This window comes from Sipha flava, unplaced genomic scaffold, assembly GCF_003268045.1.
Source record: "Sipha flava isolate LNK unplaced genomic scaffold, YSA_version1 116_pilon_pilon, whole genome shotgun sequence".
Taxonomy (NCBI): domain Eukaryota; kingdom Metazoa; phylum Arthropoda; class Insecta; order Hemiptera; family Aphididae; genus Sipha; species Sipha flava.
Window position 1 is genome coordinate 1271646 of NW_020271740.1, and position 18931 is coordinate 1290576.

Consider the following 18931-nt stretch of genomic DNA (forward strand, 5'->3'; position numbering starts at 1 on the left):
TATTGATTCGGTTAAATGTAGTTATGTTCTATCAGAAAAAATCGCACGCGCGTCAAAACCTTTTCCTGACGGTGAATTTATTAAAGATTGTATAGTTAGTGCGGTGGAAGTAATATGTCCCGAAAAGAAATAAGCATTTATGAATATAAGTTTAAGTGGAAATACTATTGCTCAGAGAATTGAAGAAATGGCCAACAATGTTAAACAACAATTGTATGAAAAAAGTAAACAATTTTTAAATTTTTCTATTGTTGTTGATGAAAGTACCGATATTACCAATACCGCTTATTTAGCTATTTTTATTCGCGGAGTTTTCGATCATTTTGAAGTAACTAAATAACTCTTGTACTTGATTCCTATGACTGACACAACAACCGATAGTGATTTATATGACTGTGTTGAAAAGTGTCTTAATGAATTAGAAGTAGATTGGAATAATTTTTCGAGTATTACTACTCATGTAAATTAAAAAAAAAATTTATTTTTATTATATAATAGTTTGTTAAAAAAAAAAAAGGAAATTGTATGTTTTATCATGTTATAATTTGTTTAATTTTTTAATTAAAAAAAGTATTAAATGATTTTCATTTATAAGTTATATTTTAATATTAAAAGAATCTTAATTATGGATGAAATAATAAGTGTTATTTTATTATTATTTATTTGGGGGAGGGGGGCTGTTAAAATTAGATATTTTTGAACCCAAACATATATCTGACAATATAAAAAATAAAAATGAGAACATAAAAGTTCAATAATATTGAGTAAAATATTAATAGGCATATATATCGTAATATATTAATTCTTTTTATTTTAATGTACACATTATAAGAAATAGTAATCTCAATCTATCAGTAATTAGTTCGTAAGCGCGCGCCAAAATAATATGAATTTTGACTTTTATGGTGATATTATTATAATTCACCATTATAATATTTTTATATTATCCGCATTCTAAGACGGTTGATGAAACAATAAAATACTCGCCCCGCATGTTGATTATTTTTAGACCGTTTTGTCAATCGCGCGATAACAACTATTTCGTTCATCCTGTGGCTTGCGCTGTGTAAAAACACCTAATAGCGCGTCCTATCGGTCATTGTAACCGTTTCGCTTTGGCTATAACGTCAGAAAATTTTATTTGTCTTAAAAATACAATTTGATAAACAATAATTATTAATAACTTATCACTGTATATAATTATTATAAATTTATGATATTACGAGTAGGCAGATTGTATTATTGGTTAACACACTTATTCATCTTCATATCTAATATTTGAGCCTGCAATTTCTTTATTTGATCCATTTGACCTTTAATGACCTCCTTAATTTTACATTTTTCTTGATTTTTCAATAACAATTTTGTTTCATAGATTTTTTTCTCTTTTTCTCGTAATTGGTTTAACGTCGTGATAGTCATTGTCAATTTTTCATTGGAATTTTTTAAATTTTTTAATTCCTGCATTATCTTTTCTTTCGTCGATTCCAGTAATTTTATTATATTTTCTTGATTATTTAGATGATTTTTGAAAACTATACTTTTAGATTGAAAATCGCAAAGTTTTGCGTTGCAATAGTCAAGTTTTGATGTCAATGTATTTATTTCGACTTTGAGTTCACAAACTTTTGTATTTAGTTTACTTTTTTCTTTCAAATTATTCTCTTGAAGTGCTTTTATTTTCGTATTCAATTCTATTATTCGACATTCATGTATTTTTATTTCCTCGTGTTTATTATTTTTTTTTTCTTTTATTGTATTCAACTGAGCTTTTTTTTCATTTTCCTGATTCTGTTGATATAAGGACTCGGATTGGAATAATTTGTTTAATTTCTCAATATTTATTTTCAACTCGTTTATTGACGATACCAAACGCTCTTTTTCATTTTGTTCTTTACTTATGGTTTTCTCTAGTTCCCCTTGAATAGTTATTTGTTCAGTCAATGTTTTCTGAACACAACTAAAATCTTTATCGACGACTTCATTATTTGCTTTGGCTACATGTAGCTTATTCTGTAACTGTTGTCGATTTTCAGTCGTATCCGAATATTGTTTTTGTAGATCGTCCGCAATTTGTATTTGGGTTAGTTTACAGCATTTTAATTCTTCTAAAACTTTTTTGTAGTCAGTTAATTTTTGATCGAGTTCATCGTTTTCGCTCGACAAACAATCGTGTTCTCCGTTGCAGAATATTAGCTCTTTTAGTGACGTATTGTAGTCGCGGGTTAAAGTGTCTAGTCTACACAATAGTTCATTAAAATCTTCTGTTTGCTTGTTTTGATTTCTATCTTTCCATTTCAATGTTTCATGCAATTTGCATTTAAGTTCATCTCTTTCGGCAATTAAATTTTCTTGGATTTTTTTCGGGGATCGCATATTTAATTTTAAATTTAGTCGTGATAAAGTATTAACAAATAGGTAGTTATTATTTTTAAAACTATTTTTTTTTCAGTAGTTACAAACATTTTTTCTAATAATACCGGCCAGTTAAATTAATTAAACCTGATAATTTAAATGGAAATCAAATATGTGCCATAAACATGGGTTTGAGTACTCGTCAGAATTATTTGTAAGGACTATTTTCAAAGTCTACAACTAAGAGATTAAAAGAAAACTATTTAAGTAGGTTCTTAATATTTTACATAAATTAGACATTTTAAGTAGACATAATTTTTTAGAACATAAAAAGTATATAATTTTTGTTATTTTTTACTTTTTTTTAAAGATCCTTAGCCAATATGCATTATTTAAGCATATTGAAGTTCATAGTATATAATTAACATACTTTATTGATGGTGCAGTATTAAATGACTTACAAGCACTCACAATTAGTTATAAGATTTTGACTCATAAGATACAAAATATTAAAAATCTGTCTTACAATGAACTTATATAATAAATAGGGTTTGGGACTTCTCGTACACAAATTGTAGGAAATATGTATGTACATATGCACTTAAAATAACCGAAATATACAACTGAATATTTTTTAAATGCAAATTAAAAAATTTGATTTATACATTTAAATTTAAATAATTTTTTATCATTCGTTATTTTTTGACAATAATTACATTATCAACATTATATTTCGTTTTCTTCGTTTTCTCCTACAACGAAAAATGTTTTCTCCAAACTCGGTGATATATTGTCTGAAACGCGTATTGTTCGTTATTTTCGGCATCTTTAAAATTACGAGAGCTACAAGAATCGTTCCTAACCACAACACACAAAACAAACTGAATTCTTACTTTCCTTTTACATAGTATTACTCTTAAACGATTTACGATAAGTGGATAACTTATCGTCGATAAACGATAGTATACACAGGAATAATTAGGTATTTCCCTTGTTGCCAAATCCAGTTATAACTATTATAATAATGTTATTATTTCATCTTTATTAAGAAGATCGGTGCTGGTCATTTATTAAGGAGTAAAATTTAGGCAATTAAATTTACATGTTTTATCGGCGGCACACCAACCGTGCATGAATGTGAGTGTGTAAATCGATATTAGTGTGCGTGAGCTATAATAAGATAAAATTAGATAATTTCACTGGCTGCGCGTTATCGGATGGGTATCTATTTGTATATTATACGTCTTATTAGTCCATGCGTTATCGTTTTATAGAATTACTGTTATGAATTGTGTTTATTATTATTATTATTATCAACTGGAGATCACAATAATTGACGAAGTCTCTTGCTTTCTACGATCGACTCTAATTTACAATCCAATATTACGTATTATATGACGAATTGTGTGTGTTTTTTTATTTTGTCACAAATAATACTAGATATGGAAAACAAAAAAAAAAAATATTCAAATAAAAAAAGAATGTAACAACTCATCGAAAGAAAAAAGGATGGAAACATATGAGGTAAGTACCTACTACAGGGTGGGGCACTAAAATGGCCGATTTCCAAAGATAAATTTTCTCATTAGTTATTAAAATAAAAATTCTCTCTAAATATTATTAGTTGTAAGACATCATGCCATTTAGTAAACATGGAACAGTGGAGTGATGAACAACGTGCTTATGCTATAAAATCATTATACAAAAATAATGACAGTTACGTAGCTGCGCAGCGTTCATTTCGTCTTCAATTCAATCTTAAACGCCATGATTCGGCACCATCTGTCAAGGCAAGGCTATTTAAATATGGATAACCAACTTTGAAGACACGGGTTTAGCATTAAAAAATATATGCCCGTAAAAAAAAGCATTCATAAACATCACTGCTGTTAAGACCGCTCTCATAAGGAGTCCGAAATGTTCTGCACAAAACATATGTTTTTTTTAAAACTTGTTCAGTAGAAGTCTAGGTCGGATTTTACACAGCGACGTGTTTTTTTTTTCGTACAGGCTTCTTTTTTAATGTTGAACCCGACTCTTAAAAGTTGGTTACCCATATTTGAATAGCCATGCCGATAGTACTGAATCATGGCGTTCAAGATTAAAATGAAGACGAACAAATGAACGCTGTGCAGCTACGTAACTGTTATTATTTTTATAAAACAATTTTATCGCATAAGCACTTTGTTCAGCACTCCACTGTTCCATGTTTACTAAATGGCATGTTGTCTTGCAACTAATAATATTCAGAGAGAATTTTTACTTTAATTGCTACTGAGAAAATTTATCTTTGAAAATCGACCGTTTCAGTGCCCCACCCTGTATATGTATAAAAAATAGAACATGGCTACTAATATAGTAATATACTATACAGTGGTTAGTGAATTATATTCTAAACAAATTAATACATTAATTATACGTAATAATGTTCGTGAAATATTAATTATTGCTTTTATTTACCTATGTTTAGTTTTGGTTTAAAAAATAAAACAGAAAATGTTTCTAAAACACAATGTAGTTTTAAAAAATTAGATACACCATCAACAAGTAGCCATTCTACAGACAAAAACGTGTCTTATGGTCTTAACCATTTGTAAGTTATATCATTGATCATATATATATACGGTATATCCACTTGCTTGTAATTTTTCCAACAGTTTTTTTGTTTTAAGATTTAATGTTGAGGGTTGACGTATATTTAATATGGGTTATGTATTTAAGCAAATTGCTGATATCAAAACCATAAACCATTTGGTTGTAATTGTAGTAATTTACTTTTGGTTGAAGAGCGCAAAACTGGATTTTTAAGTGAATTATTGTTTACATGTAACATGTGTCACAGATATGAGGTTATTAATTCCAAAAATCCGAGTTCGTCTTTAATGAACGTCAATACAGCAATAGTAACGGCAGTTATAAATTTAGGGCAAGGTTTTATTCAGCTAGAAACTTTTTCTGCTATTTTGAATATGCCTAGTATGTGCAACAAGTTGTACCAGAAGCTACACGAAGATGTTTACAAGTTTATTAGTTAAACAGCTTGGGAGGCAATGACACTAGCAGCAGAGGAAAAGGCTAAACTGGCAGTTGCAAACGGTGATGTAAGAGAAGACGGAGTTCCCATGATAACTGTCATAGCTGATGGTGCTTGGTCGAAAAGAAACTACAAGTCTAATTACAATGCTTTGTCTGGAGTAGTGATTAGGAATTATTAAACTCACCAATGCATAAATAAAAAGACCAAGGCTTGAAACAGTGCTGGCTCTACGGTTTTCGGGGCCCCATATTCGTATATACATATTAATTTTTTTATTTATTAATTGTTTATAAAAATCTACGTTTGTTCATGTTATTATATAACTAAATAATATTTCGAACCGTCGTCGACGATGAACAATTTTACAAGTGCATGCGTGTTCAATACTTCAAAGCTTCAAAATGAGAACATTTTGCAGGTCGGATCAATGCCCGAATTTTCATTTTACTTTGAACAGTACTAGAAAATTACATTTGAAAAAAAGCAAATATTGTGCATTATTGGAATGCATATTTGAGATTCTTTAATTATAATTTTGAAAATTGTGTTTTGATCAGACCTGTGAAATGTTTTCTTCTTTTGAATAAAAAAAAACATATTTGCGCCGAATACGACGCGCAACGTAAATGTTTACTAGTGTGGGCGCGGCTTTAGAATATACAATATACATATATAATAGATATTCCGTGATATTATAGATGAGCGTTTACGATTATAATAGGTACAACAAGTTGTCAATTATAGGAAATGTTTACGGTGCGCGGTGTAGGCTGATAATTCTATTTTTATACTTTGTAATGAAATAATGAATTATCCGAGAGTACATTTTTGAAATGGTACACTTATAATAACTCCTTACTCTTTAATAACCAACTTTTTTTAAATTGAAAAGCTGAGTTGGATAAATAAACATTTTCTTCAGGGCATCTCGTTGAGATTTTTTATATTTTTAAAATAATTAGTTTTTAAATGTATAAAATGTCTAAAAAGTCTCCTATTTAAAAAATAACTTTTTGATACTTAATTTTCTGGTCAAACAGGAGAATTAATTTAAAAAATCTATTGAGGTGCTTTTCAATATGTCCTACCAAATAATTATATGTAGTTCAATCTCTATAATATTTATTATTGAACCTAGAAGACTTAATATAAAACACAATATAATCGATATTCATCATCATTTTTAACCCCTTAAAAAACAAAATTTTCAGTAACTTAGAAAAAAAAATTATAAATTTCACTAAATTTAAAAAATGGCTTGTTCAGCCTTAATAAACCGAGTTATATGGAGAAACAATTACTTATTACGAGTGATTAGATATATTGAACAACGTATGAAAGTAAAAAATAAATAAAGTTAACCTTTAAAATAAATGTTCTAAACATAAAAAAAAACTGCGTAAATATGCTATAAATAAAAATGAAATGCCAAAATTTGTTAAATATGCATTTTGCTCAGAAAACAGCAAAATATGCGAAAATATGCAGTTAAAATTTTTGTATTTAAATCTGTTATGAATTAAAACTAATTTAAATCTTACTTATACTATTCTGCGGTCATTATTAAGTAATATGCAAATGCAATACAAGTCCCGAACCCTAATAATAAAACACAAAATAATACAATAATCAAAACATTATCAGCATTAAAAAAATATCAATCGCTTAAAGGAGACGATATTACGTTCATTAAGAAATGGATTGAGTATTTCGGACAAAAGATGCTGTTCGCATTCATATTTTTATTTGAGTTGATTGAACTGTGTAAGGTGCCAAAATGCCATCGTCATTGCCGTTGCCAGAAAAATTATATGAAAGTTTTAATCTATTGTCATGCAAGTAATATATAACGAAAATCAAACAGGCTTTTTAAAATTATTTTGTTGAATAAAAATCCCCATAGGTATATATTTTACTTCCGGAGCTAATAAAAATACAACGCCCTTACGTATGTGAAATTATGGGGTATGTTCATGACTTTTTTTTTTATGAACTTAAGAGTATTCTTATACCAACAGTGCCTAGGGCAAGCATATATGTACACTTGCTTCCCTTTCATAGATCCAGGTTAGGTTAGATAGAACCAGCATTGACCATATTTTGTCGTTAAATGTTTGTATACACTATTTCCATGTATACCTTGTCTGTGTTTATTTGTCTAAAATTGAAATAAACAAAGTTTATTGTTATTATTTTAATTTAAATTATGAAATTTATGATAAATTAGCATTTGCGATTTACACATATAAATCAAAATCACTCATTATTGTGAGTAAGTGAAAAAAATCTGTGAGTAAAACTATTTTTCTATTAAATTATACAAGACTACAGTTATATTTATAAGACTCTTATTTAAATATTGTTACAGTTTTATTTTTAGTTATTAATGTTCGGTGTAACATTGATTACAATTCATTTAATTTTGTTACGTTTGTACAATTTTTTAATTTTTTTATTTGATTTTAAAATTTTGTAAAAATACTACTAAAAAACGACCAATAAAAACAAAACAATTTCCCATCATCATTTGAATAATATATGTCAAGTAATAATCAATCATGATCCAAGAATTAAAATTTATTAGTAATATTTTGATGCAAAATACACTTGAAACTTAATTTTAATCAAACAACCAAAAATATATTTTACAATTTTTTTATTTTTTTAAGTATTTTAACGAAATATCGGAAAAAAAAGTTTAACAATCAAATATTTAAAAAAAATTTAAAAGTGTGGGCAAATGTTAGGCACTCTGTTGTCATACTCATAGTGCATACTAAGAATATTATCAACATTTTATAGCTCAAGTTTATTAATATTCTTGTGTGAAGGTTTTTTATTTTTATAAGACTTAATTAGATTTCGATTTCTCGTGTAAATCTTTATTTGTGACCGGAAATTTTGTAATTTGATTTGTTAACTCTGAAACTATATAAATTAACAAATACAATATTAAATTAAACTATGTTAATTAATCAGTGTTCACTAATGACTTAACAGTTTTCTCGGTGTTAAATAGTATTGAAATATTAATATAATACTTACTAAACTGGATAGATGATATTTTCGGAATATGTTGTATTTAATTTTGGGAACAATAAAAGTAGTCTTCGTTCGGTGACGGCTGTTACGTATATATTTGTATATCACCAGGGCTTATTCTAAAGCGCAGTTGGGCTTATTTTGCGTATTTGGAAAAGGTATATGCGCACTTGATAATATAATTTTGCGTAATTGATTTTTAATTCGATGTTGTTTAGTGTTATTTTATACATTACATTATGATTTAAAAACAAAGTAAAAATGAAATTGATTAAAAAATATTAAAAAAAAAATAAATACTTTGAACACGAATGTAAATTGCTTTATATCTTTTAAATACATTACATTTTAAATGACTTCACATAGAAGCTACACATTTTATCATTTTTAACAACAATTTGACAGTATATTTTGAGATCATAGTTCTATTTTGATAGGCTTATTTAAACAAAATGCGTAGTTGATAAAAATCCTTAGAATAATCCCTGTATATCACCATAATAAAAATACTCGTAGGAGAAAATGCCTAAACTGAGAGAAGGATACCGCGAATTTTACGAGGAGAAGGTAGAAAGGGAACTGAACGAAAAGTACTCAGCTCGGATTAAAAATTACCGAAGAGCCCGGAAGCAATTTCTAAGGCGTGAAAAGCTAATAAGTACGTACCCTGTAAAGGTGTGATCCAACGGCTCGTTATTCGACTATATATCGCGCTGACAGACGCGCTTCTACGTAATCCCACGGCGCGTTTCCAGGCGTTTACACGCTCCGCGCCAATTTCCTTTTGGACGCGGGACACAAAAACCGACAATCATCGGGAACGGTTGCGCCGCGCCGCGCTTACACGAGCCGCACCGCGCCACACCAGTCCCACGACGCGTTCGTTGTACCGCGCTATACTAAGTCATTTGCCGTGGGATCGCACCTTAAGACTGTTACCACCCAACTACATTCTACTGTTCTAATAACACTGCATTTTTTTCTTTTTTTCCTCAGAAATTGTAAAAAATAAAAGAACCATTGATAACACGGGGCCGCGATGGTACCAAGAGCTATCAGTCAATCAGGTCAGACACATAAACACAAAATTGAAAATATGTTTTTACAAGTATTTAAAAAAAAAAAAAAAAAATCAACCGGCCAAAAAATAAACCTTCAGAATTGCCTATACAGTGTTCATTTCAGGGGTGATTGGGGGGGATAAATTATACCACCGAAAAAAAAAGTATTTATTCTCTATCATAAAACCACATAACCGTTCGAAAATGTACGCCCCCCTTCACGGCATAGAAGGTCTGAAATAAACACTGTGCACACTGATCTTTTATAAATAACTAAATATTGTGACGTTTACACGATTATTATTTTTTAATTTGATTTTAAAATTTTGTATTTTCATGGGATAAAATTATTTTTCTATTTAATGTTACATAGTCTATGCTAAGTATTTTGGTTTATTAGTTCGTATCAACGCATATTTTTTGCGACTTTACGACTATTACATGAGTCTTTGTCAATAACTATGATAATCATTTAGAATATTTTTAATGGATATTTCAAGCTGTTTATACGGCTTTAATTAAACACGTCAATAAGTTGATGCCTTGAGATTTTAAATAAAAAAATATTTATTTATATATTTTTGTAAAAAAAATTTACATTTTCAATTAATTATAAATCACGTGGTTTATTTTAAAATAATTCACAAATCACACGTATAATTGACTTTTAAAAATTAATTTACTTCGACTGCAACCTTGAAGTAGTGTATAAAAAATATCGTGAAGTATAAGCTAATTAAAACTATATTTTTTCAAAAAGAACTTAATAAGTTGCTTATATTTTCACAAAAAATAAAACCCTTAAGTTCTAAATAATATGCCATAGAATCATTCGTAGTAAGTAAATCAGATCAAATATTTGTGTGGATGAATATTATTTAAAAATCAAATTAAGACACTATATGCATATTTTTTTGTATTCCAATCGTTACGTTTTTTCCATCTAAACTACTGTTATGCTGTTTAGCTGTGATATGATTACCACTTTATTGAAATCAATTATCATTTACTTTATAAAAATTACTTGTAAGCAGATTGATATCTTGGATAAGTTTCGTAATAGTATGAGGAATGACTACGATGTGTGCACGTCACAATACTCAAAACACGCGATCAAAACTCTTGGAGTGCGCACTTTTATCCCGGATACCGTGGCTACATACGCCAAGGTCGTCAGCGAACTTGACCCGGTTTTTTATTTAATGGAAATAAAAAATTACGTGATGAAAATGAACAACCGTGTACAAATTGGTGAATAATAATAGTTTTTAAAATCAGTCTCCTGAACAATTTAAAAAATGTTATGATTGAACCAAATGCATCCGCAGAGGGTAAGAAGTAGGGTGCATATGCCCCCCTTGGCTTTTTCATAGGTCAATTATCACAACCATTATGTAGTATAAAATATCACAAAATAAATATTTTTTTAAATTAAAAACATTTTTTGAAACGTTGAATGCCACGGTCGACACTTAGTCGACAAATGTTATGAGGATCTTCATGGGCGTATTACATATTTTTTTCATTGTTGCGCCCTCTTAAATCATCGGTTTTCGATGCACTGTTTCGAATTTTATATGTGAATATTTAAATTTAGTAAATATTAAATGGTTTGGTAATAGGTAGTTCTTTATTTATTTTATAGAAGCTAAAAACATTTAATTTTATAAGTAACCTCAAAATATCAAATCAATGGTTTTATTTTATTTATATAAATAAAATGCATTTTTGATTTAAAGTTACATATTAATTAATTAAAATTAATACTGTAAGATCAAATTCTAACGTTCTAACTATACACATAATTAATAATTTAATTTTTTACGTTCCCTACTTATATATGATAGAAAACACGTCAAAAACAATAAGGTACTTTATCACTAATTAGATAATGAAACAAAAATTAAAAAATTTAAATACCTTGCCCCCTTGATAAATTCCTGCGGACGCCCTGGATGGAAAATATTTCTTTTCGACCCATGACACAGAATCACACGTGGACTGTATTTAGTTCTTGTTGAGTAAATATTATATTTATCGACAATTTTACAAAATTCATTAAAATCATTGCATAGGTAACTAAAAAAATTACATCAATTGGTTTGGTTTTCTCATCTCCGCTTCCAGTAAAAGTTTATGAATGTTATTACGGCTATTGTGTTTGCTTGAAAAATATACTTAACACAATTTTTTCAGGCCAAAATAATAATGCAGTTAAGTATTCAGTGGACGTGCGAATATTAATGACTGGTATTGTTTACCTTGAATTTCCAAACTTAATCAAAAGGCTGGATTATTGCCTACCAAAACCGGTACCTGACAAAATGCGTAAGGATAGACGATTACTGAATATTGAAATAATAAATAATATTTTACCGTTATATAATCTTTATGTGCTCTCAGAGAATACTTAAATTTAGTTTAGTCTTAATAGTATAGAAATTATTGTTTTTTTATCTCAAATATTATACAACTATTTATTATAATTTATAATATTTTTCTTCTTCTTGGCTTTATGACTCTCCAAGAGTCTTCGCCGCCACCGTCAAAGTAATTTATAATATAATAAATATTAAATATATAATATTTATAATTTTTAAACGAACTTTTTCTACTGTAGTTCTGATGCTATAATATTTAATATTTTGTCTATTGATATTTGAACCAAGTATCCATTTTACATTTAATTTCCAATAAAATAAACAATATACCAATAAGTAATCAAGAAATGCAAAGCGTATGTATACACTATACGTTGTATACATATACTATGTATATATACTATCGCTCCATGTATACTATTAGAAATAATATTATTATGTAAATTTGATGTTGATGAAACAGTCGTTATCAAATTATGAACTTGAAATAGAATTGTGACGAATGTGAACGTCTTAACACAGTAGTTAAATTTTGATTTATGATTTTAGTTAAATATATAAGACTACCAAAACGAACACTAATCAAATATGATTCTCCCTATTTGGAACCGTTACCTGAACCCATTATTTCGAGGACCGAAGAGAAAAAAATTCAGTGGCACAACATGAAAGTAAAAAAACAAAAAATGAGTGAACAGTTAAAAGTCATAGAACAACAAAAGCTTCAAAAAACAGAGGTAAAAAACATATACACGTATACGGAACAATAATACTAATATTGCTACTAATATATAATTACTTACTATGGATGTTGGTAACTGTCTCGAAAGTAACTGTAACGAGTTTAGGAAACTGTTAAAAATTTGACGCGAATTTTCAATAAAATTCTACATTATTACAACATTTGATTTGTAAATGCGAGTACAACGTGTACCTATTTATAAACGTGATTTAATCAGAAAAAAATAATTTATAAGGTAAATGAACTTGGCTATACATTTGCAACGATTGAGGCAGTGGCGGCGCGAAGGGGTTATATTTGAATTACACGATTCATGAAAAAATGGTGGTAGGTGGTCTTTGTAAAAAGAAAGCCAAGAAAATAATTATTTAGAAAGAATAATCATACACTGAACACATTATAATAATAATATGAAATGTTAAATACTAAAATTTAACTTATAATTTATACAAATAAATATTTATACACGCAGTTACTTCGTATAAATATTATTGGTAGGTGGGTGGGTAGATAATCCTATGAAACTGGTGATTCGAGTAGAAAAACTTCCCGTCGCCACTGGATTGAGGCATGTCATTATGAGGTGTGGTTACTAAATATCGTTAAAAAAAAAAATTAACATTTACTATATTAAATTGGTTGTATACATGTGAAAAACGAAAACAATTAGTCGTAGAATTGGGTTGTATTTTTAAATCGTACCACAACGATTTGATCTTCTTTAATAATTCAATTACTTGACTAGCAAATAACAGCAAATAGTTCGGTACAAATATTCAAAAGTGAGATTTTTAATTGTTCGTATTTTTCATTCTGCTTACTATAAATAGAAATATAATATAATTTTTGATTTCTATGATACACATTTTCAAAATAAAATTAAGATGGTTAAAAAAAATCCTACACAACCTATTTAATCTGTGCGAGGTAAGGGTAATTGAATAAAAGTTTATAAAATGTATATTACCTGTATGTTACTTCTCTGTAATACGTCAACTTTTACCAATATTTTGCACATATTTAACGGTTGTAATCATACACAGACTGACAGGTTAGGTTAGACACTATGTGTTTTAATATGTACATGTGTTTACATCGAAAAAATAAAACAATGATGATGTTTTGATTTGTGTAGACGGAAAACGAGAACTCAATAAAAGCACGAATGAAAATCGAATACCCTGAACATCCATTGCAGAAAATGTTATATCGGCCACCGTTAATGTTAGGATCTATACAAGAAGACGAAGAACTGATTATCGAATCTCACTCATCCGAATCTATTTTTTTCGGTACATGCCAATAGTGTGTTAATATTACCTACTAATACCGACCAAACAGTATGGTTAGCGATATTGAGAAATGAAAGTATTGCTAAGTTTTAATCAGAAATGAAGAATATTTGTTTTTAAGACGTTTTCTAACTATCCATCCGACCGTTAGTATTGTGACACTTCTGATTTGACACTATTGTCACATCCAGCGTTGCCTGTCAATGTATAGAATTCCGAAAACGGAGACCGTACCATCGCTGTTAACTCATTTCACTGACGACTAAAAAGACACACGTCACTTACGGGACGAACTATAATGTACTTTCATGAGAATATGTTTTATTGGTGTTTTTTTTCTTACGATTTCCGTAGCCTGTGTATTACCTAGTGTCGTATCTGGACATTTTATTTGATTTCTTTTTGAAGGGTTAAGGCTGATCATTTATGTATCATATTACGAAAAAAAACCTATATAATAAGTGTTAAATAAGTATTAAGAAGAAAAAATAACATTTTAAAAATCTAAATTTTAGACAGTAAATCACTTATGGGTTATACGTTTGATTATGGAAACAGAGTATGGGGGACTCTAATATTTTTATATTATTTGAGATTAAGATGCTACTACGTAATTTAAGATCCTCTGAATCATTGTGAGAGAGCTTGCAGCCCCCGTTACCTTGAATACGTCACTGGGGCACATCGAAAGTATAGTGTGACTTCGTATTGTGTGTTATTAATACAATAGGCTTATAAACAAGTAGACCAGGGACGACCAGGGAACATCAAACTTATGAATTCCCGTTATATTCGAACGCAATTAATTCATTTAGCGGGGTAATTCCCGGTCTCTGGTTTATAATAATGATAATGAGAAACACGTTTAATTATCGCAGAAATGGAGGAGGAAGACACGTGGTCTCTAGAAGAGATGGATGGCGGACGTGATCCGATTAAAATGCCGGTCCGAAGCTCATCACTGTTCACGTTTTCCGATTCGGAATCCTCGCAGAGCACAATGTCCGTGATCGAGCAACTGCCGTCGTCCTCGTCATCGTCCAGCGGCAGAGAAGAGTCGACCGACCGGTTACCTTACGGGTGGCTAAAGGCTGATCTCTCGGTACCGTACGACCCGGCGAGTTGGGCCGACCAGTCGTCGTCGGACGATGACTGGCTAGCCGAGAAGAAAGCATTGAATGTGACGCAGACGGCGATCGATATTGACAGCGCTAACTACGAAACGTCCACGTCGTCCGTTAACGGCCGGTAACGAACCCGATAAACCCGACACGGTCGGTCGTAGTTGGTCACGGTTCGGTATTACATTAGCATTCCCGGTGAATCGGTTACCGCAGTATCGCGTTTCGTTACCACGTCACTCGATGCATCTGGAAGGACAGTAAACAACGTTTTTTCGTCCTAGTTGTTCGCTTGTATTTTCCCCTACTTTGGCATCAAACGCAGCGGTACCAGTTTGTTTATTGTTTATATTTGTCGTCGATTTTCGGATATATTTTATATTGAACAATTTACGTTCGTTGTTTTAACACGATTACGAGAGTACAGCAAACCTTCAACGGCTTTCCATGCTGTTAAAGATGCATCAATGCCGTTCGCATAAATCTAGTACCCCTGGTCAAGTGACTCGAATCGCGCCAATGTAGGTACTTGCTCCACTATATGATCACCTTTATGATTTACGACGCTCGCTCAGCAGTATACTCATCATACGAGATCTCGTCATAATAATTTAACGTTTTAATCGATTCGAATAGTCGCACAGTGGGTCAAAATATAAAATAATGGGAATAAAATTTTTAACAACTTCAAAATATTTAAAAGTTGTTTTTAATGTTATTCAAATACCATTTCACTTATATATTACAAAACTAAGTTGACATTAAACAATTTTTTATTTTTATTTTTATTTAAATTTTCACAGCTTATTATTGCTATTATTTTTAGTGTTACTGTTATATTGTGAACTTGTTCATTATTTTGAGTTTCATAATCTTCAAAATCGCGTGCTAGAAGTAATTTTGCATCTGGTAAAAGTGTTTTTGGCTTATAATTATAAGATTTTCTTAAGTAAGATATTAACAGATCTGATGATATGAGAAGATTATTGAGTAAATCTGTTATGGTAATTCGCTTATTTCGATAATCAATAGTTTTAAATATACGAGTTATGGTATGTTTAAGTAATCATTGCAGTTTTATTTCCGCATTTAATTTATTAATACAAATTAATCAAGGGTGCAACTACAGCCCAAATATTGGGGGTGTTGAAATTGCTGAAAACAAACTGTAATAATTATAGATTATATAGATCTGAAAAAAAACAAGAGTGCTATATTTGAATTCAGGAGTACTAAAAACCCTATTGTGTCCCCCCTCCCTAATTGCGCCTATGAAATTGATTCATCACTGGGGTGACTAAAATGTTTTGATTCTCAAACTAAATTATATGATGTTTGCATTTTTATTTTTTGCTTGAAAACGAATAAGGTTATATTGATACTATTGGCATCTATAACCATATTTTTTATATATATTATTTTAGAGGCACGTGTTACAGTTGTCATAGTAGCTTCATTAATTATTTAAACAGCCTCTAATTGACCAGCATTTTGAAGAACAATTTTATTTGCAAGAGATAGTTTCTTAGAAAGCAGGATCAGTTTTTATTAAATTTAGTATTTTTCTTCTTTTAATTTGTTCACTGCAGTCTGAATATAATTTTTTTGGCCGACTTCTTGAACAACCAGGCGTAGGCTTAGCCAATGTTTTATTTGAAATGTGGTTAGAAAATTTGAATTTTAAATCTAACCAAGAGTTAAATTTACTATCAAAAACTGTACGAGTTTACGTACATTTAACGTACATTTACGTACGTTTAACTGTACGATTTTAAATTTGCCATTTTCTATAAAACTCAGAATAAAATCTGTCAACTGATTTTTTAAATTTATTTGTAGCTTCTGGTATATTATTTTTATTTAAAATTTATTAAATAAGTTCGTTTTTTATTTGGGTTTTATTTTTATTACGAGAAAGTAAAACGGATTGATACAATTCTCGACGTGAAATCTTATCAATAATATAAATAATAATATATTTAAATTTCCATAAGTTTCAAATAGGCAGTTATTGGCAGTTATTGACATGTATATATAATTTTGTATAAGTTTTACCAAAAGAAGGTAAAAAAGAAATAAGTCGGGAAGTGCAGGGCATTTTTTATAGATTTAAAATATAATTATACTATCGGTAAAATTGTAATAGTATGTTAAGTTATATATATACACTATTCTAGTAATATATTTACATTAAATAACTGCTTTTTTTAGTAAATATAATACAATTTTATCTAAACTAATTATCTGCGCAGAATTCACGATAATTATAACTAGAATTTGGATGTTTATGACGGCATATTTTTTTCGCGTAACCAAAATTATACCCTAATATGATATAAATTCGATTCGTGAAATATTGATTGCAAATATTCAAACTTATTTTGCATATATTTGTATGTTTGAAATTTTTGAGCATATAAATGCATATACATATACAGTGTAATCCTAATACTTAAAGTGCTTAATCTATGTAAAATTTAACTTAGATAAATTTTTAAACTAATATATATATAAAAAAAATAAATAAATTAATAAATAAATATATTATATATTATATTAATTAATTTTTTTATATATATATTAGCTGTGTTTTTTGTAATAAAGTAATTTTAAATACACATTCGTTTATACATTCAAGTATATACGTTTTTTAAATTAATATTAACTATTTTTTTGCATATATTTGTCGAAAAAATAGGAATATTTAACACATTTTATGGCATATGAGTGCATATTTTTATGAAATTTTGGTTATTAACATCCGAGCTCTAATTATAACAAATTAATACAAGAATAAATTGTTACGTGCCACCGGCTCGATTTAAAATTGTGCAGTCGAAGATGTATTTAATTTTAATTAATTAGACATAAGGCTTTAACTTTTTAATACATTTTATACGTTTATTGTATAATTCAAAGTGTTTAACAAAATTCTGATACTGAGTGACGTGAAGTTGCTTTTAGTTCCGTGACTAGAACTCATCTGAATTGTGTTCGTTTTCATCAACCTTTTATATTGCTCCATTGACGTTATAGGACTTGTTTTGGCAATATTCAGCGATAGGCCTTGTTCCTAATATAATATGCTAGGAATATAGATTAACATTTGACGCACCTTCCAATTATTACTCGGCTTACGACCAATTAGTTAAATATAATAATATGCTGTCTTACGCAATTTATATAATATTGTGTTACACATCTTTTTCTATTTATACATGGTTAGGCTATACATAGTAGCCCATAATAAAATAATATTTCGATAAATGTAATATTTTATTATAAAACGTTGAATGTTCGTACAACGACTTTGTGTAATAATTATATAGAATGAACGAGATATTTATGTTACTTTGGACACAATTTTATCAACTTATGTATATAAGAATACCTTATCTAATTACATTAAATAAACATTTATCTTAGTAGTTTTGTTTTTCTATTTTTGTCCCATTATTTTATATTCTGGCCCACTGTGAGTCGGTCCGCTGGCCTGGGACAGTGTCGCAGTAAATGTTATCAGAAAAAAAACTCTACCACGAGAAGCCGAGAGTTTTTGGGAACCATGTTGTTGATCGTATTTCTAGTTATCCCAGTTCGGGATCGAGACGATGTTCGTGTGTCTGGTGTGTTAGTTAATTAATTTTCCGGTAATTACATCTTATTTGTTTCAATCATCTTGTTGTCGCACAATTACCCGGTTTAAATCACGTTACTGCGTTTTGAAACCTTCCGAGTTGATCCGCACAAAGGAAAACGTTTTGCAACGCAAGCGATATTTTAGTCGATTAGCCTATGTTGAATTAATGGCGCTCCATGGCATCTATATTGATTCGTAAGCGCCAACAGTTTTTATATAATAATGTGTATAATATGTAATAATATAACCCCCCCCCCCCC

General features: G+C 29.4%; 1 protein-coding gene across 1 annotated transcript in view; it reads left to right on the plus strand.

Moving 5' to 3' along the window:
* The first annotated feature begins 8956 nt into the window (after positions 1-8956).
* LOC112692280 overlaps positions 8957-18931 on the plus strand; it is a 15489-nt gene continuing 5514 nt past the window's right edge. The window contains exons 1-8 of the mRNA XM_025566904.1: positions 8957-9092; positions 9431-9501; positions 10530-10746; positions 11692-11823; positions 12426-12613; positions 13754-13910; positions 14789-15147; positions 18667-18866. Of these exons, the coding sequence (XP_025422689.1) occupies positions 8957-9092; positions 9431-9501; positions 10530-10746; positions 11692-11823; positions 12426-12613; positions 13754-13910; positions 14789-15147; positions 18667-18866 (1460 nt within the window). The remainder of the gene's footprint in view (positions 9093-9430; positions 9502-10529; positions 10747-11691; positions 11824-12425; positions 12614-13753; positions 13911-14788; positions 15148-18666; positions 18867-18931) is intronic.